Genomic DNA, 16,098 nt, shown 5'->3' with positions numbered 1-16,098 from the left:
TTTAGTGCGTTTTCAGCGCTTTTTACCTGCGTTTTCACCTGCGTTTCTGCAGATGCGTTTTGGAGATCAAGACACTGAGAAATAAAGTTGGAATAGTCAAATATAATGAAAAAAGAGAAAAAAAGTATAAAATTAACTTATATTAAAACCATATGGAAAATTATCAATTTTAATGAAATAATAGCGGTTATGTACATATTAACAGAAAAATAGGTAAAGTTTATTATTTTATAACATTTAAATTTTCGGTTATTGTGTGTGTGTAAAGGAACATTATAACCCTTTAATTTTATGCCAGAAAAGCATGCGTTTTTGAAGGCAAAAACGCAGTGGAAAAGCAGGTAAAAAGCATGAAAAACGCAGGAAAGTTGATTTTGGTTGCGTTTTGCCATTTCTCATTGACTCTAATGTTAAGGAAACGCTGCAGAAATGGCAAAAACAACTGACATGCTGCTTCTTTTTCAGCATGGTTTTTTACCACAAATATGCAAATTAAACGCTGCAGAAAAAAAAGCAAAGTGCAGACAGGATTTCATCTTTTCCCATAGACTTTGCTGGAAAACAAAAACGCATGCGTTTTAGCGCAAAAACGCTGCTGCTAAAAACGCTGCAGAAACGCGGGAAAAAACGCAACGTGCGAACATAGCCTTAAAGGGTTTATCCACTAGTGGACAACCCCATGTCGGGCTTCCTCCATGTGTTGCGGATACACTGAACCTAGGCAAAACTAATGACATGAACCATAGTATAAGTTATGCACCAGAGCTGCCACCAGGAATTTCAAGGCCCCAACCTAGCAAAATTTTCGCTCCCCCTTGAGACTCGACACAAGCTCCACCCTTTAAAGAGAATATATCAATACATTTTTTAAACTAATTGAAACCAGAGTGTGATTTTTCTTATATTCTGTATTTCTGATTGCAGATTATTGTATTCTGGTTTCTGTACATTTATGTAACCTGCTGCCTTGCCTGTTTGGAGATATGTAGATTGCACAAAAGCATGTATAGATTTCATAAGACACTATAGGGGACTCTATTTCCTTGTGAGAGTTTTCTATACATATTCTCAAGTTTAGTGACATGCAGATGTCATTGTGCAGGGAGGGGGAAGAGGTGAGCTGTGACACTGCCTACTGTGAGAGGATGGGTGAGTGAACGCACCTCATTACTTTCGGACCATCAACTCCTGCATATAAAGTGCCACAAAGGCCCAGGGCATGCTGTCAGCTTTAGAACAGAGGGCATCTGATGTCAGATGAGGCCAACACCCTTTGTTGCAGCCATACATATAAGTAGCTGCGGCTCTGATTGGGGCCAGTGGCATAACTAGAGTCTGATGGGTTCCAATGCTAAATTGGACCTGGCCTCCTCCCTGCTTGTTGGTCAGATGTATGGGCTCTTGTAGCATTCTAAATCCTATAATGACATACAAGTTGTCCCTCATCCCCATTCATTATATAGTAATGTCTACCATCCTGTACTAATGTCCCACCTCCTGGGCCACTTCCTGTTAATTATGTCCCCATTCTGGTATATATGTCTCCCTTCCTGGTGTATATGTCCCCCATCCTAGTATATATATCCCCATTCTGATATACATGTCCCTATGCTAGTATATATGTCCCCATCCATGGTGTATGACTTCACTGTCATGCGCCGCCCCCAGTTTCGGTACCACCGACGTCAGCTGCCCACCACTATTTGGCCAGCAAGGGGTACTGCAGGACAAAGACCTAATGGGTCTCAGTGCTGCAATGCATTTCAGCTGGATGTGCGCCCTTGGACACACATCCAGCTGAAGTAGGTGCTGGGGCTAGAGGGTCCCCTGCACCCCCAGACTCCATAACCCAGTATTCACAGTAATGCCCTTATGGGGTTCCTGACTTGCACTTCATAAAAGCACGTTCCCACTGTGGCCATTTCATATACAAAGATGAATCAAATAAGCATATACCCTGCTGTAAAAAAAAAAGAAGAAACAATAGTACATAAAAATAACATGGGTTACGTAATACACAATTTTTGATTAAATAAAGCATAAAGCCTTCCGACTATGACAAGGTGTTACCCAACTGGGTAAAATCTCACCCTGCATCAAACAGCATCAATGTAAATAGGGCAGAAAATGACCAGAACCTGACTGCACAGACAAGCCGCCATGGGAAGCTACACACTGCTTATAAAAAAGCAGAAAGACATCCTACTGCAATACCCAATCAGGACAGCTCCAAATCTGCTACCAACTACCATATATTATTTATGTGTACTATGACCTTTTACTTATTTTTTACAGTAGAGCAGAGTATATGCTATTTTGTTTCAATCTTAGGTTTTGTCTTTGAAATGGCCACAGTGTGAACATGTTTCTATTCAGGGCACATACACCCACTTCTACTCTGGGTTATGTCTTTGGATTTGCATTGATTTTTTTTTGTGCTATGTGCAAACAAGGACATGGCCCCTCCATCCTTGGGCTGAATATTTGTAGATTCCCATAGTGGGGTGTCCGTGCAGTTGGGCCCCAGTCCTCCCTTCCCTGCCCCATCTACATTGATGTTGTTTGACGCAAGGTCAGGTTTTAATATTGGAGGTCTTGGGACCATCACTTTTGGGGTACACCTAGTTGGGTGAGGATGGTTTTATGCTTTTTTTGAACAAAAATATGCTTTAATCCGTTTTGGGATGCTTTTAGCTAAAAAGATGCACATGATTGGTTAAAATGTAGCAAATTTTGCACCAAAATTACAGGCATCTTTAAATTGACTTTTATGTGTGTGGTTGACTGGAGTACAATTGTGAGAAAGATTGCCACTTCATAACGGTCACAAATGATGAATCAGGTGGATGCATATAGAAACCTAAAGGGGGCTTTACACGCTGCGACATCGCTAATGCAATGTCGTTGGGGTTACGGAATTTGTGACGCACATCTGGCCGCATTAGCGATGTTGCTGCGTGTGACACCGATGAGCGATTTTGCATCGTTGCAAAAACGTGCAAAATCGCTCATCGGTGACATGGGGGTCCATTCTTGATTATCGTTACTGCAGCAGTAACGATGTAGTTCGTCGCTCCTGCGGCAGCACACATCGCTATGTGTGACGCCGCAGGAACGAGGAAGCTCTCCTTACCTGCCTCCCGGCCGCTATGAGGAAGGAAGGAGGTGGGCGGGATGTTACGTCCCGCTCATCTCCGCCCCTCCGCTGCTATTAGGCAGCAGCTCAGTGACGTCGCTGTGACGCCGCACGGACCGCCCCCTTAGAAAGGAGGCGGTTCGCCGGTCACAGCTACGTCGCCGGGCAGGTAAGTATGTGTGACGGGTCTGGGCGATGTTGTGCGGCACGGGCAGCGATTTGCCCGTGTCGCGCAACAGATGGGGGCGGGTACCAACACTAGCGATATCGGGACCGATATCGCAGTGTGTAAAGTAGCCTTAAGGCTGCTTTCACACATCCGGTTTTAGCAGAGCCGACCAATGCGGCTCTAAAACCTATGCAACGGATGCGGCGACAATACCGCATCCTTTGCATACGTTTTTGACATGCGGCCCGTCCGTTTTTTTCCGCTTGCGGCAGGCTACTGAGCATGCGCAGTGGAAAAAAATGCATGCGGTGGCCGGATGCGGTGTTTGCCGCAGGACGCCGCATGCGGCATCCATAGGCATGCATTGCAAATCGCGCCGCATCGGCCGGATGCGGCGCAATGCGGTTTTTTTTTGCGGACAAAAAAACGTGCCAAGCAGCGTTCCATCCGGCCGCCGCATCGGCTAAATCTGCCGCATGCGGCAAAAACCGGACCAAAAGCAAGCCCATGCGGCACAATCCGGCACTAATGAAAGTCTATGCAAAAAAACCGCAACCGGCGGCAAAAAAAACGGTTGCGGTTTTTCTGCAAAGCGCCGGATTGTGCCGCACAGGAAAAACCGGAGGTGTGAAAGCAGCCTAAACGAACAGATGAGCACATAAAAAGTGACTTTAAAAAGGCGCAAGCAGAAAAAGAAATATCGATCAAAGAAAAAATAACAAAATGCTATAGTTTGGGATTGTAGCAAAAAGCCACATTACTGTGGCAACATGGGAATTTCCATAACTCCTTAAAGGGAATCTGTCACCAGGTTTTTGCTCCCCCATCTGAGAGTAGCATAATGTAGGGACAGAGACCATGATTCCAGTGATGTGTCACTTACTGAGTTGTGTGCTGTCATTTTGAGAAAATCAATGTTTTCTCTGCTTGCAGATCTAGCAGTTAGGCCTCAGTTCCAATTGAGTTTTACACAGTTAAGTGCGATCAGATAAAACATCGGATTGCACTCGCACCAGTATAAACCTATGGGCAGTGCTCATCTGTGATTGGTTTCTCATGCTATATTGGTATGAGAAATGAATCGCAGCATGCTGCGTTTGGCAGCGATTCTTGGCTCACATACACCCATACAAGTCTATGGATGCATGTGAAACAATGCACTGCACTCACATGTCATCCGACCGCAGTGTGATGTACACAGAGACAGGCAGTGGAGAAGAGGGAGAAAGTGCTCCATCCCCCTCTCCTCCGCAGCTGTGATCTAATCGCAAGATCGCATCACAGTCGCATGACATGATTCCCCAGGTCAGTACAAATATGTCGATATCAAATATATATAGTTTTATTTTTATATAATTAGTTAAAAAATAATATAATTGGTTATACATAAATATATTTTGCTTTTGTCGCCATTTTCAAAGACCCATAATGTCATTTTTTAGAATCTGGTGCTGTATGATGCTTATTGTTTGTGCCCTGAACTGACGTTTTTGCTTATACCATTGTGGGGTAGATACTGTATCATGTTTTGATCGCCTCTTATTGCATTTTATGTCAATGTTGTGGCGTGAAAAAATTTGTAATTCTGACAACCCATTGGCTCCCCGCAATGACATCACGGATGTGCCGAGGGGAGCCAGGTGTGACGCGCTCCCCACTGGCGTGTTAAATCCCACTGTCAGAGTTTTACAGCGGGATATAACTGGTTAACAGCTGCGAGCGGATCTCCGATCCAACTACTTTGTACACTTAGTGCTTGCAACGTGAGTATTCACAAGTTTGCTGTCACATATAGTGATACATAAAGTGACTGCAGACTTGTGGCTGTAGATCGGACAACCCCTTTATCAGGATTACAACGCCATTACAGCCATATCTTTACATTACAAATTTGTGCTGACAGGTTCTCCTTAAAGCGAACGTGTCAGGTCCAATACGCACCCAGAACTACAAGCAGTTCTGGCTGCATATTAGGCCTCTTTCACACGTCCATGAAAATCACGCACGTTTTTCACAGACATGTCAAACGTGCGTATTGCCCTCTGTGTGCCATGTTTATGGCACACATGTGTTCTTCGTGTGCCATCCATGATAACACACGGAGAACAGGAAATTTCTGCTCACCTGTCACTGGTGTTGCTGTCCATGGTGCTGATCTACGGTCTCCGGTCCTGCCGACTCCCCGCTGCTGCTGCTTCCGGGCCACATTGGCATGAATCTGCGATGAGCATAATGAGCGGGGATCGAAAGCAAAGTTCCAGCAGCAGCAGAGACAGCAGCGCTGGAGAAGGTGAGTATAGAAATTCCTTTTAATTCACAGACACGTGTGCTTTCTCCTGTGCGTGTCACACGGATCACATCTGTGCGGTCCATGTGCAGTCCATGTGACACCCGTGATGCCAGAGAAAAGCAGACATGTCTACGTGTGAGCACACGTATGCTCCACACGGACACACGGTCCATGGCAAAACAAAAATGTGAGTGCAGACCCATTGATTTTAATGCGTGTACGTGTGCCCGTGTCTCCGGCACATGAGGAAACGGACTAAACACGTATCGGAGACATGGACGTGTGAAGGAGGCCTTAGTGATTCCTGCCTAGCAGTCTCTGTATACACTAGTGTACCGCCCTGAGAGGGGCCCGGCCGCTTCTTCCGCTTGCTCGGGCCGAGCCGCTTTAGGTCCGGGCTCGGGTTGTCGGTGGCACAAGCGCCTCCGGACCGCGGGGTCTATGTCGCTCTGTTAGAGGGGAGAGGTAGCGGGGTGGTGGTGTTGTGGGACGAGGCGCGCAGCCGGGGAGGGCCGCGTTGCCGTTCTACGGGTCGTGACGCCACCCACGGGTTGTGGTGACGGGATGCACCACCGCTGCGGCTGGAGTGGAAGCGGGCTCGTCCGGGATCGGTGTTGCGGCCGCAGCTCAGATGTCAGCCCCTCCGTGGGTAGGGGCGTTGTGTCCCGGGGCCCGGCTTGGGGGGCTGCAAGCGCTGATGTTGTTGTCGGGGTGCAGGGTGCCGTGCCGCAGTGTAGTGTCATGCCCGGATGGCACTGGTGTACTCACGATTAATTTCACACTCAGAGTCACTGGTAAACCAAAGTTCGGATGTTGCGGTCCCCGCGGCCGGCTGCTGATGTCCCCTGTGGGGTTGATGGTGGCCCCTTTCCCGTGCACCTCTGGTAGTTGTGTTTTGGCTCCCCTGCCTGAGCAGTGGTAGCACGCTCCCTGGCGTTGAGCTGCCGGAGGAGCCCTTGGTTGCCCGCAGGCGCTGGCCCATCGGGTGTTTGGCCCTTGGCGGTGACGCTCACCCGGTCTCGGTGGGCTTTTGCCTTCTTTCGGGACTTTGGGTGTGGATGAACCCATGAGGTCCAGCCAGCAATCAGTCAATTTGCCTATACTCAGTGGCTTCTAAGCAAGGACAGGGTCTGAGTACCCGGTTTCTGGTGCTCCGGTACACGGTTGACTCCCCGGTTCAGGACCTGCGGGCTCCAACCCAGGCCCGGTCCGTACGGTTCCGCCGGTTGCTGTACCGGTACTCCGGCAGGCGGGCACCATTGTCTGCCTGCCTGACGTTTCAAGGGTCCCAGGCTCCTACCTGGGTCCCTGACAACTGCCCCACTACCATTCACTGTCACTGTACAAACTAAACTCCTTGAACTTCCTGCCTCAGAACAGTAGTCTCCTCGGTGGGCGTGTCTTTCTGCCTGACTCCGCCCACCTGGTGTGCTCTACTGGCCCTGAGGGAGGCATCAGGTCTCCCTTTCGGGTGACGTGTGTGTGACCTCACCGTGGGTGTGGGGGGTGTGAATGTGGTAGGTGTTATTACCTGTGACCCCTGGGGTCCAATGCGTCACACTAGCATAAACAAATCGTTAGAAAAAGTATTTATAAAGATCGTTTCTCATATGCTAATGAGGCCAGCAACTAGTCGCAAGGGCGTTACGTCCCTTGGCTAGTCGGCCCACATAGCATGTTAGCAAGCCCCTGTGGGCGTACTAACATGCTAATGAATGGGTAGTGACGCCGCATATACCTCACTTTTTATAGCGGTCAGCGGAGGATGGAAGCACTCTGCACGTTATCTGGAGTCCCTGGGACTTCTGATCATGTGCACTAAACTGATGCTAGGTGTAAGCTTTCCGGCTTCAGTGAGGTATAGTGCGCATGACCGGAAGTGCTTGATATTCCGGATCATGCACAGTGCGTATCCATCCTCCGCCAGCTAGCATGAACAGTGAGGTATGTGCGGCGTCGCTGCATATTCATTAGCATGTTAGTACGCCCACAGGGGCTTGCTAACATGCTATGTGAGTCGACTAGCCAAAGGAAGTAACCCCCATGTCGCTGGCATCATTAGCATATAATAAACAATCTTTATAAATAATTTTTCTAAAGATCTGTTTATGTATGCTAATGTACAGGGACTGTTCGGCAGGGATTACTAATATGCACCCAGAACTGTTCCTGGTTCTAGATGCATATGGGACCTGACAGGTTCCCTTTAAGGCCCTCATACACATAGGGTGAGAAGTCTACTGAACTTGTCGATTTTCAGGTGGGATCTCTTGATGTGTAAATGAAAGAAGGAACGGATATTTGGAATTTTAACACCAGATCCCGTTTTTCCAATGATCAGCTGATAGTAGAAAAGTTTGGCAACAGTTTTCTCCTCTCTCCCCATTAAAAATATGTACCGCCCCCACGCCAGTGGTCAATCCGCTCAGATCCGGAGCCGCAGTGGCTCAAGGGGTGTCCAGATCCGGGGGTTCTGCGCGGACACTCGAATTAAAAAGGGGGATATGTACAGGGGTTTTTTTGGAAAGTTCGTGACGCCACCTACGGTGTGTGGTAATGTGAGAGACCACCGCTGCCGTTGGGGAGCCCGGTGACGGTGGTACGGCAGCCTGATGTTTAACCCCTCCGTGGGTAGGGGGTTTGTGTCCCGGGGCCCGTTGGTGTTGGATGCTGTTCTGGTGCCGTTGGGGAATAGGTGCAGGGGGTTTCCACTGTACTCACTCAGTCTCAGAATAACCACACCGATGGCTTGTAAACCAAATTTCTGATCACCACCGTAGCCTGTGGGGAGCACGCCTGGATCCGTGCCCCTGGTGTTGTTGTTGGTCTGTGGCCCTATTCCTGGCACCTTAGTCTCTATTGGACCCGTCGGTATGAAACTCTCCGGGTCCCGCTCACCCGTATGGCTAACGGAGTGAGCTTGCTCTCAGGGTTCACGCGTAGGATTTCTTTGGACTGTAGTGGGAAAGTCCTATCCCATCGGTGCGCTAGTACTCCGATTTTGGAGCGGGTTGGGGATGACACTTGAAGTCTTCATCCCCGTCGGGTAAATTACCGGAACGCGTGAAGCTACTTTCCGGCCTCTGGTCCACGTACCCAGTTGTGCCCTGGCCCCTGCCCGATTACAGCTCAAGGCCGCCGGCTGCCCTCCTCGGCAGTCCATGCCCCTTGACAATGTCCCCCGGCAACCGGGTTACAGCTCCCACCAGGCCCAGACCAACGTCTGCCACCTAGTATACAGGAGCTCTCCTCCGTGGCCTCTCCGCATGAGAGCCACTTCACCTCCTCTCTCCTTCACTCTCAACTGTCACTGTCCTCACTTTCTCCTCACCAACCCCCCCATGTGGGCGGCCCTATTCTCTTCAGGCCCCCAATGGTGTGTCTGGTAGGTTCAAGTGGGAAGTGTTCCTAGGATTTTAATTGGACTAGCTGTTAACAACACCAGTGGACTGGGATCCGTTAACCAAGGAGGGTGGATATGTGTTGCCCGCTACCAAGTCCCATTACCTTCAGGTGCAGGGCGCCTCAGGGACTTCAGGAGCGGCACGTGTTGGAGATTTCTTCTGGTCATGGGTAAGTTGATTTGTATTGGGATTCGTGACGCCACTCTCGGTATTGCGGGCAGGGTGACCACCACTGCAGATTAGGGGACGCCTGGGGCTGATGGTGGGTGCAGTCAGTTGTAGTGGCCTCCCGAGAGTGAGGCAGGCCCCAGGGCCCTGTGTAGGTGTGTGGAACCACAGGTCGCAGAATGACTCACACGTACAGCAAGGTTGTCTTTCAGGGTTTTTACTCACGTTGGATGGCAGAAGGTGAGTAACCCGGGCGAAGCTGTGATGACCAGGGTGAACCAGGAATTCCTTCACGCTGACTTGTGAGGTTGGCTACTGACTCGCCTTCTCTAGCCCTTGTGTTGTTGGGGTGACCCCGACTTGAAGTCCCTACGGGGGTCACCCAGGGAAGTTGCATCTTCCTGTTCTTCCCTCTTTCAGCCCGCTTGCTTGTAGCCTGGACCAGGTCACTCCGGCTGCTTGCCTCCTGTGAACTATGGGCCCTCTCGTTGCTACGTGGCTGCAGACTCTGTGGTGTTATGGTGAGGGTCTGAAGTGCCCCATCCAGCAGGTTGAGCAGGCCAACTGAATGGGCCCCTGCTCTGGGAACCTGTAACCCGTACGGGCCTGGTACCTCCCTGGCAGTCCCTGTAGTCAGCCACCGCTTTGCCTCCAGCCTCAGGTGGTTTTCAAGTGGCACTACCAGGTGACCGTTTTTCCCTGTCAGTAACCACTACACGTGCGTTGTCAGGATCGTGACACCCTGCAGGGTCTGCTTCTTGCGACTGCTCTCCCTGAGCTGCACTAACTTACTGGCTCACTACTCCCTCCCCTCTGTGCCTGCCTACACCACCTAGCAACCAGAGTCTCTACCACACCCCTTGAGTGGAGATGGAGGCCACGCCCCCTCCTGGATTCCCCAGGGGTCACTTCAAAGGTCCATGTGGGAGACCTGGTTACTATGCACCTGTGTAACCACACCTCGGTCAGCCTTCTGGATTACCTGTTTTGTACTGCCCCCAGCATGGGTGCAGTACTCAGTGGTGCCTGACCAGGTCAGGGGCGCCACAGATACTGTGCCGGAGGGCAGATTGCACAATACCCTGTGACGACCTGATAGGCCAGGGCGTCACAAATACATGAATGCTTTACTGTTACAGGAAAGGCCTTTCTACCCACTTGATATGCCATGAATGTCTATAACTCAAAACCCCCTGTAATGAATGACCTTATAACATGGAAATGACCTTTTACCATGCATACTGAACCTGTTGTATTGCTTATATGGAATGCTAATAAGATTTCTTTATTTCAACAGCTTATGTACTATTTGAAGCAAGCAAAAATCACAGTTTTCACAAATGAAACTATCAAATTTGATAGTTCAGGAGATGTAGATGGATATTATGACATCTTAAATTGGCAATGGTTTTCAAATAATACTCTGTCTTTTACAAAAATTGGACACTATAAATCACATGGAACTGGAGCAAATTATGAACTTAAAATAGACAACAGCTCAATATACTGGAACACCCGAAATGGAGTGGTAGGTGCCGAATGTAGAATATTGATTGTAATATTTACTGAGCCACGAAGCGAGAAACATTATACGTTTATTTCAGTTTAAAGTGTATTGATAAAAAATTGTGCTGATACAGTCATGAGATAAAGTAAGTACTCTTTTAATTCTTTGCTTTATCTATCTGGACATAATAAATTAAACCATAGAAAAAAGCAAATAGATTTTCAGCTCACCGATCAGCTGTTCCACCGGTCTCTGTAACGGTACTGCGCACGGAGAGACAGGGCAACCTTGAAATCCGAGGAAAAGAAAAGAAAGTCCAGCGCAGACCTCAGAAAATTAAAAGGTCCATGTTTATTGATGATCCATTAAAAAGTGTAAATCCGTTATACAGCAATAGATGTCACAAAAATTATTCGTACAGCAATAGCATGGGACTATGCGTTTCAACTGTCCGTCTTAATCATGTTCTTTTCCTCAGATAATAAATTAAACATCTATTCCTTAGAAGGTCCTAAAATTAGAAAAATTACAACCTCAGATGAACACATGACCAGTGCCATACCACCAATGGCAGGAAACCACGCTGCCCCTATGGAGTCCATGAGTCGGGGTGGTGGTGCCAGCGACGACCTCGGGCAGGACCTGATCAGCATCGCACTTTCTACTGTAACAGCATAGCAGATGTCAATACAGTTAAAAGCAATGATGAAAGAGGGAGGAGAGCTTGGCTCCCTCCTCCATCATTCTTCTGCTACATCTAAGATCAGCATTATACTATGTGGAAGACTAAGGGGGTGCACAATACTATATGTAGAACTATGGGCGTGCATTATACTATATGGAGGACTATGGGGGGTGCATTATATATGGAGGACTATGGATGGTGTGTGACGCCCTGCACTAGTCAGGTCGTCCCAGGTAGTCACACACAACACCACACCCCCTCCCGGTTAGGTGACATCAGTCAAACTAAAAATCCTCGTGACCACCCTCCAGGTTTGATGTCCACACCAGGGGGGCGGAGCCAGGCGGTTGTCTCCGCCCACCGAGGAGTTCACAGGCCTGGAGGCGGGAAAACACAGAGTCGGGTTCAAGTTGAGGAAGAGAGTAGTCTAGAGGAGGTAGAGGGCAGTCAAGTTCACGGGCAGTCCTGTGTCCAGGCCTGCCAAGAGACTACCAGGTGGCTGGGTCGGAGCCCAGTCACCATTGGCAAGGAGGCAGACGGTGGTGGCCACCTGCAGGAGCTGGGATTACAGCCGATGGAACCGTAGGGACCAGGGTCGGGCGGTGGCCCGCCGGTACCGAACCAGGGAACCGATTGGAAACCGGAGCACCAGGAGGGGTACTCAGACCCATTACAAAGCCCTGAACCGACAGGGCCAAGTCAAATCAACTGATTGCGGACTGGACTTAAGGACCTATCCCACACAAGCCCCGTTAGAAGACAACAGCCCAACCGTACAGGGTAGAGCCACCGCCAAGGCATAGAGACCCAAAGGGCCAGTGTCTGTGGGCAAACGGGCTCCTACGGCATATACAAGTCGGGGAGCGGACTATCGGTGTCAAGGCATAGGAGTCAAACATTTACACACAGAGGTGCAGGAGAAAGGCGAAAACCACCAACCTATTCTGGGAGGAGCTGCAGCCGGCTGCAGGCCCCGTTCATCACCCCGTTTGGTTTACCAGAGACTCCAGTGTCTTGTGTCATAGTGAGTACACCAGTGCCTTCGGGCCACGCACCGCACCGCAGCACTTCACCCTGCACCCTGGCCCTCACCAACCGGGCCCCGGGACCACACCCCCTACCCACGGAGGGGTCAACACCTAGCTGCGCCATTACACCGCTCCCGGGAGCCCCCTTACCTTCACCGCAGTGGTGGTGTCTACAATCACCACAACCCGTGGGTGGCGTCACAAACTTACATCCCAAACCAAACCACCGCAGCCCCGGCCGTGGAACTCCTCACCCAAGTCCCCGCGTGTAGCGCCAACTCCCTTGCAGAGCGACGTGACCCCTGGGTCCGTGAGAGGCTCGAGCCATTATTAGCCATTATACTGTTTGGAGGGCTAGTGGGAGCTTTTATACAAACTGTACTTGGGTAGAGGCTATTATACTGTATGTAGGCCCATTATACTACAGGATGGACATATTTAGGGACTATAGTGTGTTGTTGAGGTCACCATACTTTGCTGTGGTAGTTGAGGGTAGGTACAGTGGGGTCTTCACACTGTGCGTGTGGAGGGTACTATGGAGGAATTCACTATGGGGTATGATACATTGTGTTTGTGAGGCACTTTTATTGGTGTCATACTTTATGGGTGCAATAACAGGGAAATCTTGGGGCTTCAGTGGGAAGAAAATTACTTTGAAAGGACTGAAAAGTTGTGACCTATGCTATTATGTGACCCAGCCGAGTATTATTATTTTTTGGGAGGAGGAGGGCAAATAGAACTTCTGCTATGGGGCCCCATGATTTCTATGTATGCCACTGCACATGTCAAATTATATTTTACAGTATATCACAAAAGTGAATATACATCTCATATTTGTGTAAATTATTTATTATATATTTTTATGGAACTATACTGAAGATATGACACTTTAATACAATGTAAGTAGTCAGTGTACATCTTGTCATCAGTGTCAATTTGGTTTGGCCTCTAAATAACTCAACACACAGCCAGTAATGTTAAAACTGCTAATGTGAGTAAATCCCTAAGTGAAAATGGCCAAATTTTGCCCAAATAGCCATTTTCCATCCCCGGTGTCATGTGACTTATTAGTGTTACAAGGTCTCAGGTGTTAATGGGGAGCAGTGTGTAATATTTGCTGTTATCGCTCACACACTCTCTCATACTGGTCACTGGAAGTTCAACATGGCTCCTCATGGCAAAGAATTCTCTGAGGAGTCGAAAAAAAAAAATGTTATTCTGCGCAAAGATGGCCTAGTCTATAACAAGATTGCCAACACCCTGAAGCTGAACTACAGCTTGGTGGCCAAGACTGTACAGTGTTTCAAAAAACAGATTCCACTCAGAACAGGCTTGCATATGGTTTACGAAAGCATCATATCCAAAGGTTGTCTTTTCAGAGTAGACGTATGAGTGCTAACGGCATTGCTGCAGAGGCTACAGAGGTAGGGGGTCAGCCTGTCAGTGCTCAGACCATAGGCCGCACACTGTATCAAATTGGTTTGCATGGCTGTGTTACGCTCTCCGAGGGGCAGCGAGCGTCCGGGGGTTGACCCACTGGACCATGCATCGGACTCCCCTGACCAGCAGTGAACCCCTATACACGGACTGTGCAGCGCTTCCAACAGAAGGCCTAAATGCACAACTGCCAGTGACCAGAGGGGGCAGTCTTTTGCGGGCGCATACAGTCACAATGTCCAGTACAAAATGAATATGAATATAGCGGCACCAAGGTGGAGGCTGAGATTAGACAGCACTGAGGTGTAGGTCCAGATGAGACAGCACTGTGGTGAAGGCTCAGGTGCGGTGACAGTCTGGTGATGGCTCAGACGGACAGCACTGTGGTAAAGGCTCTGACATGATGGCACACAGACAATGGAGGTGAGCAGGCTCGAGGACGAGACAGTGGTTAGTAACAAGAGACTGGCACTGGGAATAGATACAATAACAAACAGGGACCTGGGAACTAGCAACGCACTATAGGGAGGGGAGGCGGACTTAAATATCTTTAAGGTAATAGGTGACTTCAGGAACAGCTTCCGGGTAATGAGAAACAGACCCGTTAAGAGAGGGGGTGTGGCCGTGCGTGCACCCTGGGAACAGACAGAAGTGTAGCACCCAGGGGGCAAGGGGTGTCAGGCACGGGGTGTCTCGTACCTGAGTTACTTGTCACCGAGCTGGTGTGATGATCTGGGATGTCGCGGTGGCCTGCCCTACTTCATGCCTGAGACTTACACCAATAAGGAGGGAAGATGATGGGGGTAGTAGTAGGATAAATTGTCGTGATGCCACCTGTGGTATGTGTGATGCCCTGGCAAAACCAGGATGTCACAGAGCCTGCAGAAATCCAGCAAAGTGCAGGCCATTCTCCTCCTTGGCACCAACCCAGTCCTCACACAGATGCACACCAACCAATCAGGCGCTACTCACCCCCTCCTCAGGAAAATGAGAGGGATTAGAAAGCACTGAGGAAGTGTTAGAGCAGAGTTTAGTCAGTCTGTGCTGAGGTCAGTGAAAAGCTGACAGGGGAGGCTTGCAGCTCCCCGGAGAAAGTGGTAGCCGGGGTTGGGGCCCTGGACTACCGGACTAGGTGACTGTAAGGGCCCTTGCTGTGCATCCGTGTGCGGGACCCGAGCACACCCCTGCAGAGGCTACCAGCATCCGGCCTTGGTTCACTATAAGGACTCTGTGTGACTTTCATCTGAATAGTGAGTACACCAGTACACTCAGGCACAGCGCTGCGCTACATTGCCCTGCCCTGCACCCCTGCCCGAGCGGACCCCGGGACTCACACCCCCTACCCACGGAGGGGTCAACACCTAGCTGCGCCACAACACCGCCACCCGGGATCCCCCACCATCATCAGCAGCGGTGGTGCCAACAATCACCACGACCCGTGGGTGGCGTCACGAACAATCTCCATAGTGGTCCCGGCCGCACACCCACCCGATCACCAACCCAATCCCCATTTTCACTCGTGGGCGAGGAGCGCTGCCCGAGCCCCGGGTCCGGCCCACTCGAGCCACCAAGGAGAAGGTACCGGACCCGAGCGTGATCTCCCCGGGCAGCCCCCGCGACGGGGGACTGGCCCCCGCCCGCGACAACTTGGCGTCACTAACAGGATAGAACCAGTCTACTTACCGGTCGACGTGTGCCTTGTGGTTCTCGTCAGTGGCGTCCCGCTGAAAAATCTGAAGATCTGCCATCTTGGGCGCGAAAAAAATTCCCGCCTTCACCATATTCCCCGAGAGAAAAGGCGCGAAAAAGAGGCTCCGCCCCCTGGGAACGCGGGCGGAAGTGAAGCTCCGGAGGACCGGAAGCGAAAGGAAAACTTTAAAAAAAGTTGCTAGAAGGAGTGCGGTTGAAAAACCAAGGGGGAGCAGATGGGGAGTGTCTGCTCCCAAGCCTGATGCCAGCCCCCGCTCTGGCCACAGGAGCAGCGGACCCCGAAGTTCCGGTGGTGACTCCCCGTGTAGCAGCTGGCGGTGACTCGCTTGCCACAGAAAGGATGTCGGCTCCGGCAGTCCGCCCGGCCGTAACAGGAGCGGCAATCAACTTAGATGACGTCGGCTCCGGCGGTCCGCCCGGCCGCAACGGTAGCAATGCCCTGTAGTTAACCCCCGAAGTTGAAGTTAAAGAGTTTTATAGAACCCGTTCCTGCTAAAATACCTGCTTCCTTTGTTGAATGCCCCCATGTTCCCGTGGGACGCCATCCGGTACGCCGGGTGGAAG

The 16,098-nt window shown here is 50.1% G+C and overlaps 1 protein-coding gene across 1 annotated transcript in view; it reads left to right on the top strand.

Moving 5' to 3' along the window:
* LOC142295479 (vomeronasal type-2 receptor 1-like) overlaps positions 1–16,098 on the top strand; it is a 144,674-nt gene that overhangs the window by 93,073 nt on the left and 35,503 nt on the right. Inside the window, exon 4 of the mRNA XM_075338577.1 lies at positions 10,465–10,695. Coding sequence (XP_075194692.1) covers positions 10,465–10,695 — 231 coding nt within the window. The remainder of the gene's footprint in view (positions 1–10,464; positions 10,696–16,098) is intronic.

This window comes from Anomaloglossus baeobatrachus, chromosome 3, assembly GCF_048569485.1.
Source record: "Anomaloglossus baeobatrachus isolate aAnoBae1 chromosome 3, aAnoBae1.hap1, whole genome shotgun sequence".
Lineage (NCBI taxonomy): Eukaryota > Metazoa > Chordata > Amphibia > Anura > Aromobatidae > Anomaloglossus > Anomaloglossus baeobatrachus.
This window is presented reverse-complemented; position numbering and strand designations above follow the sequence as displayed.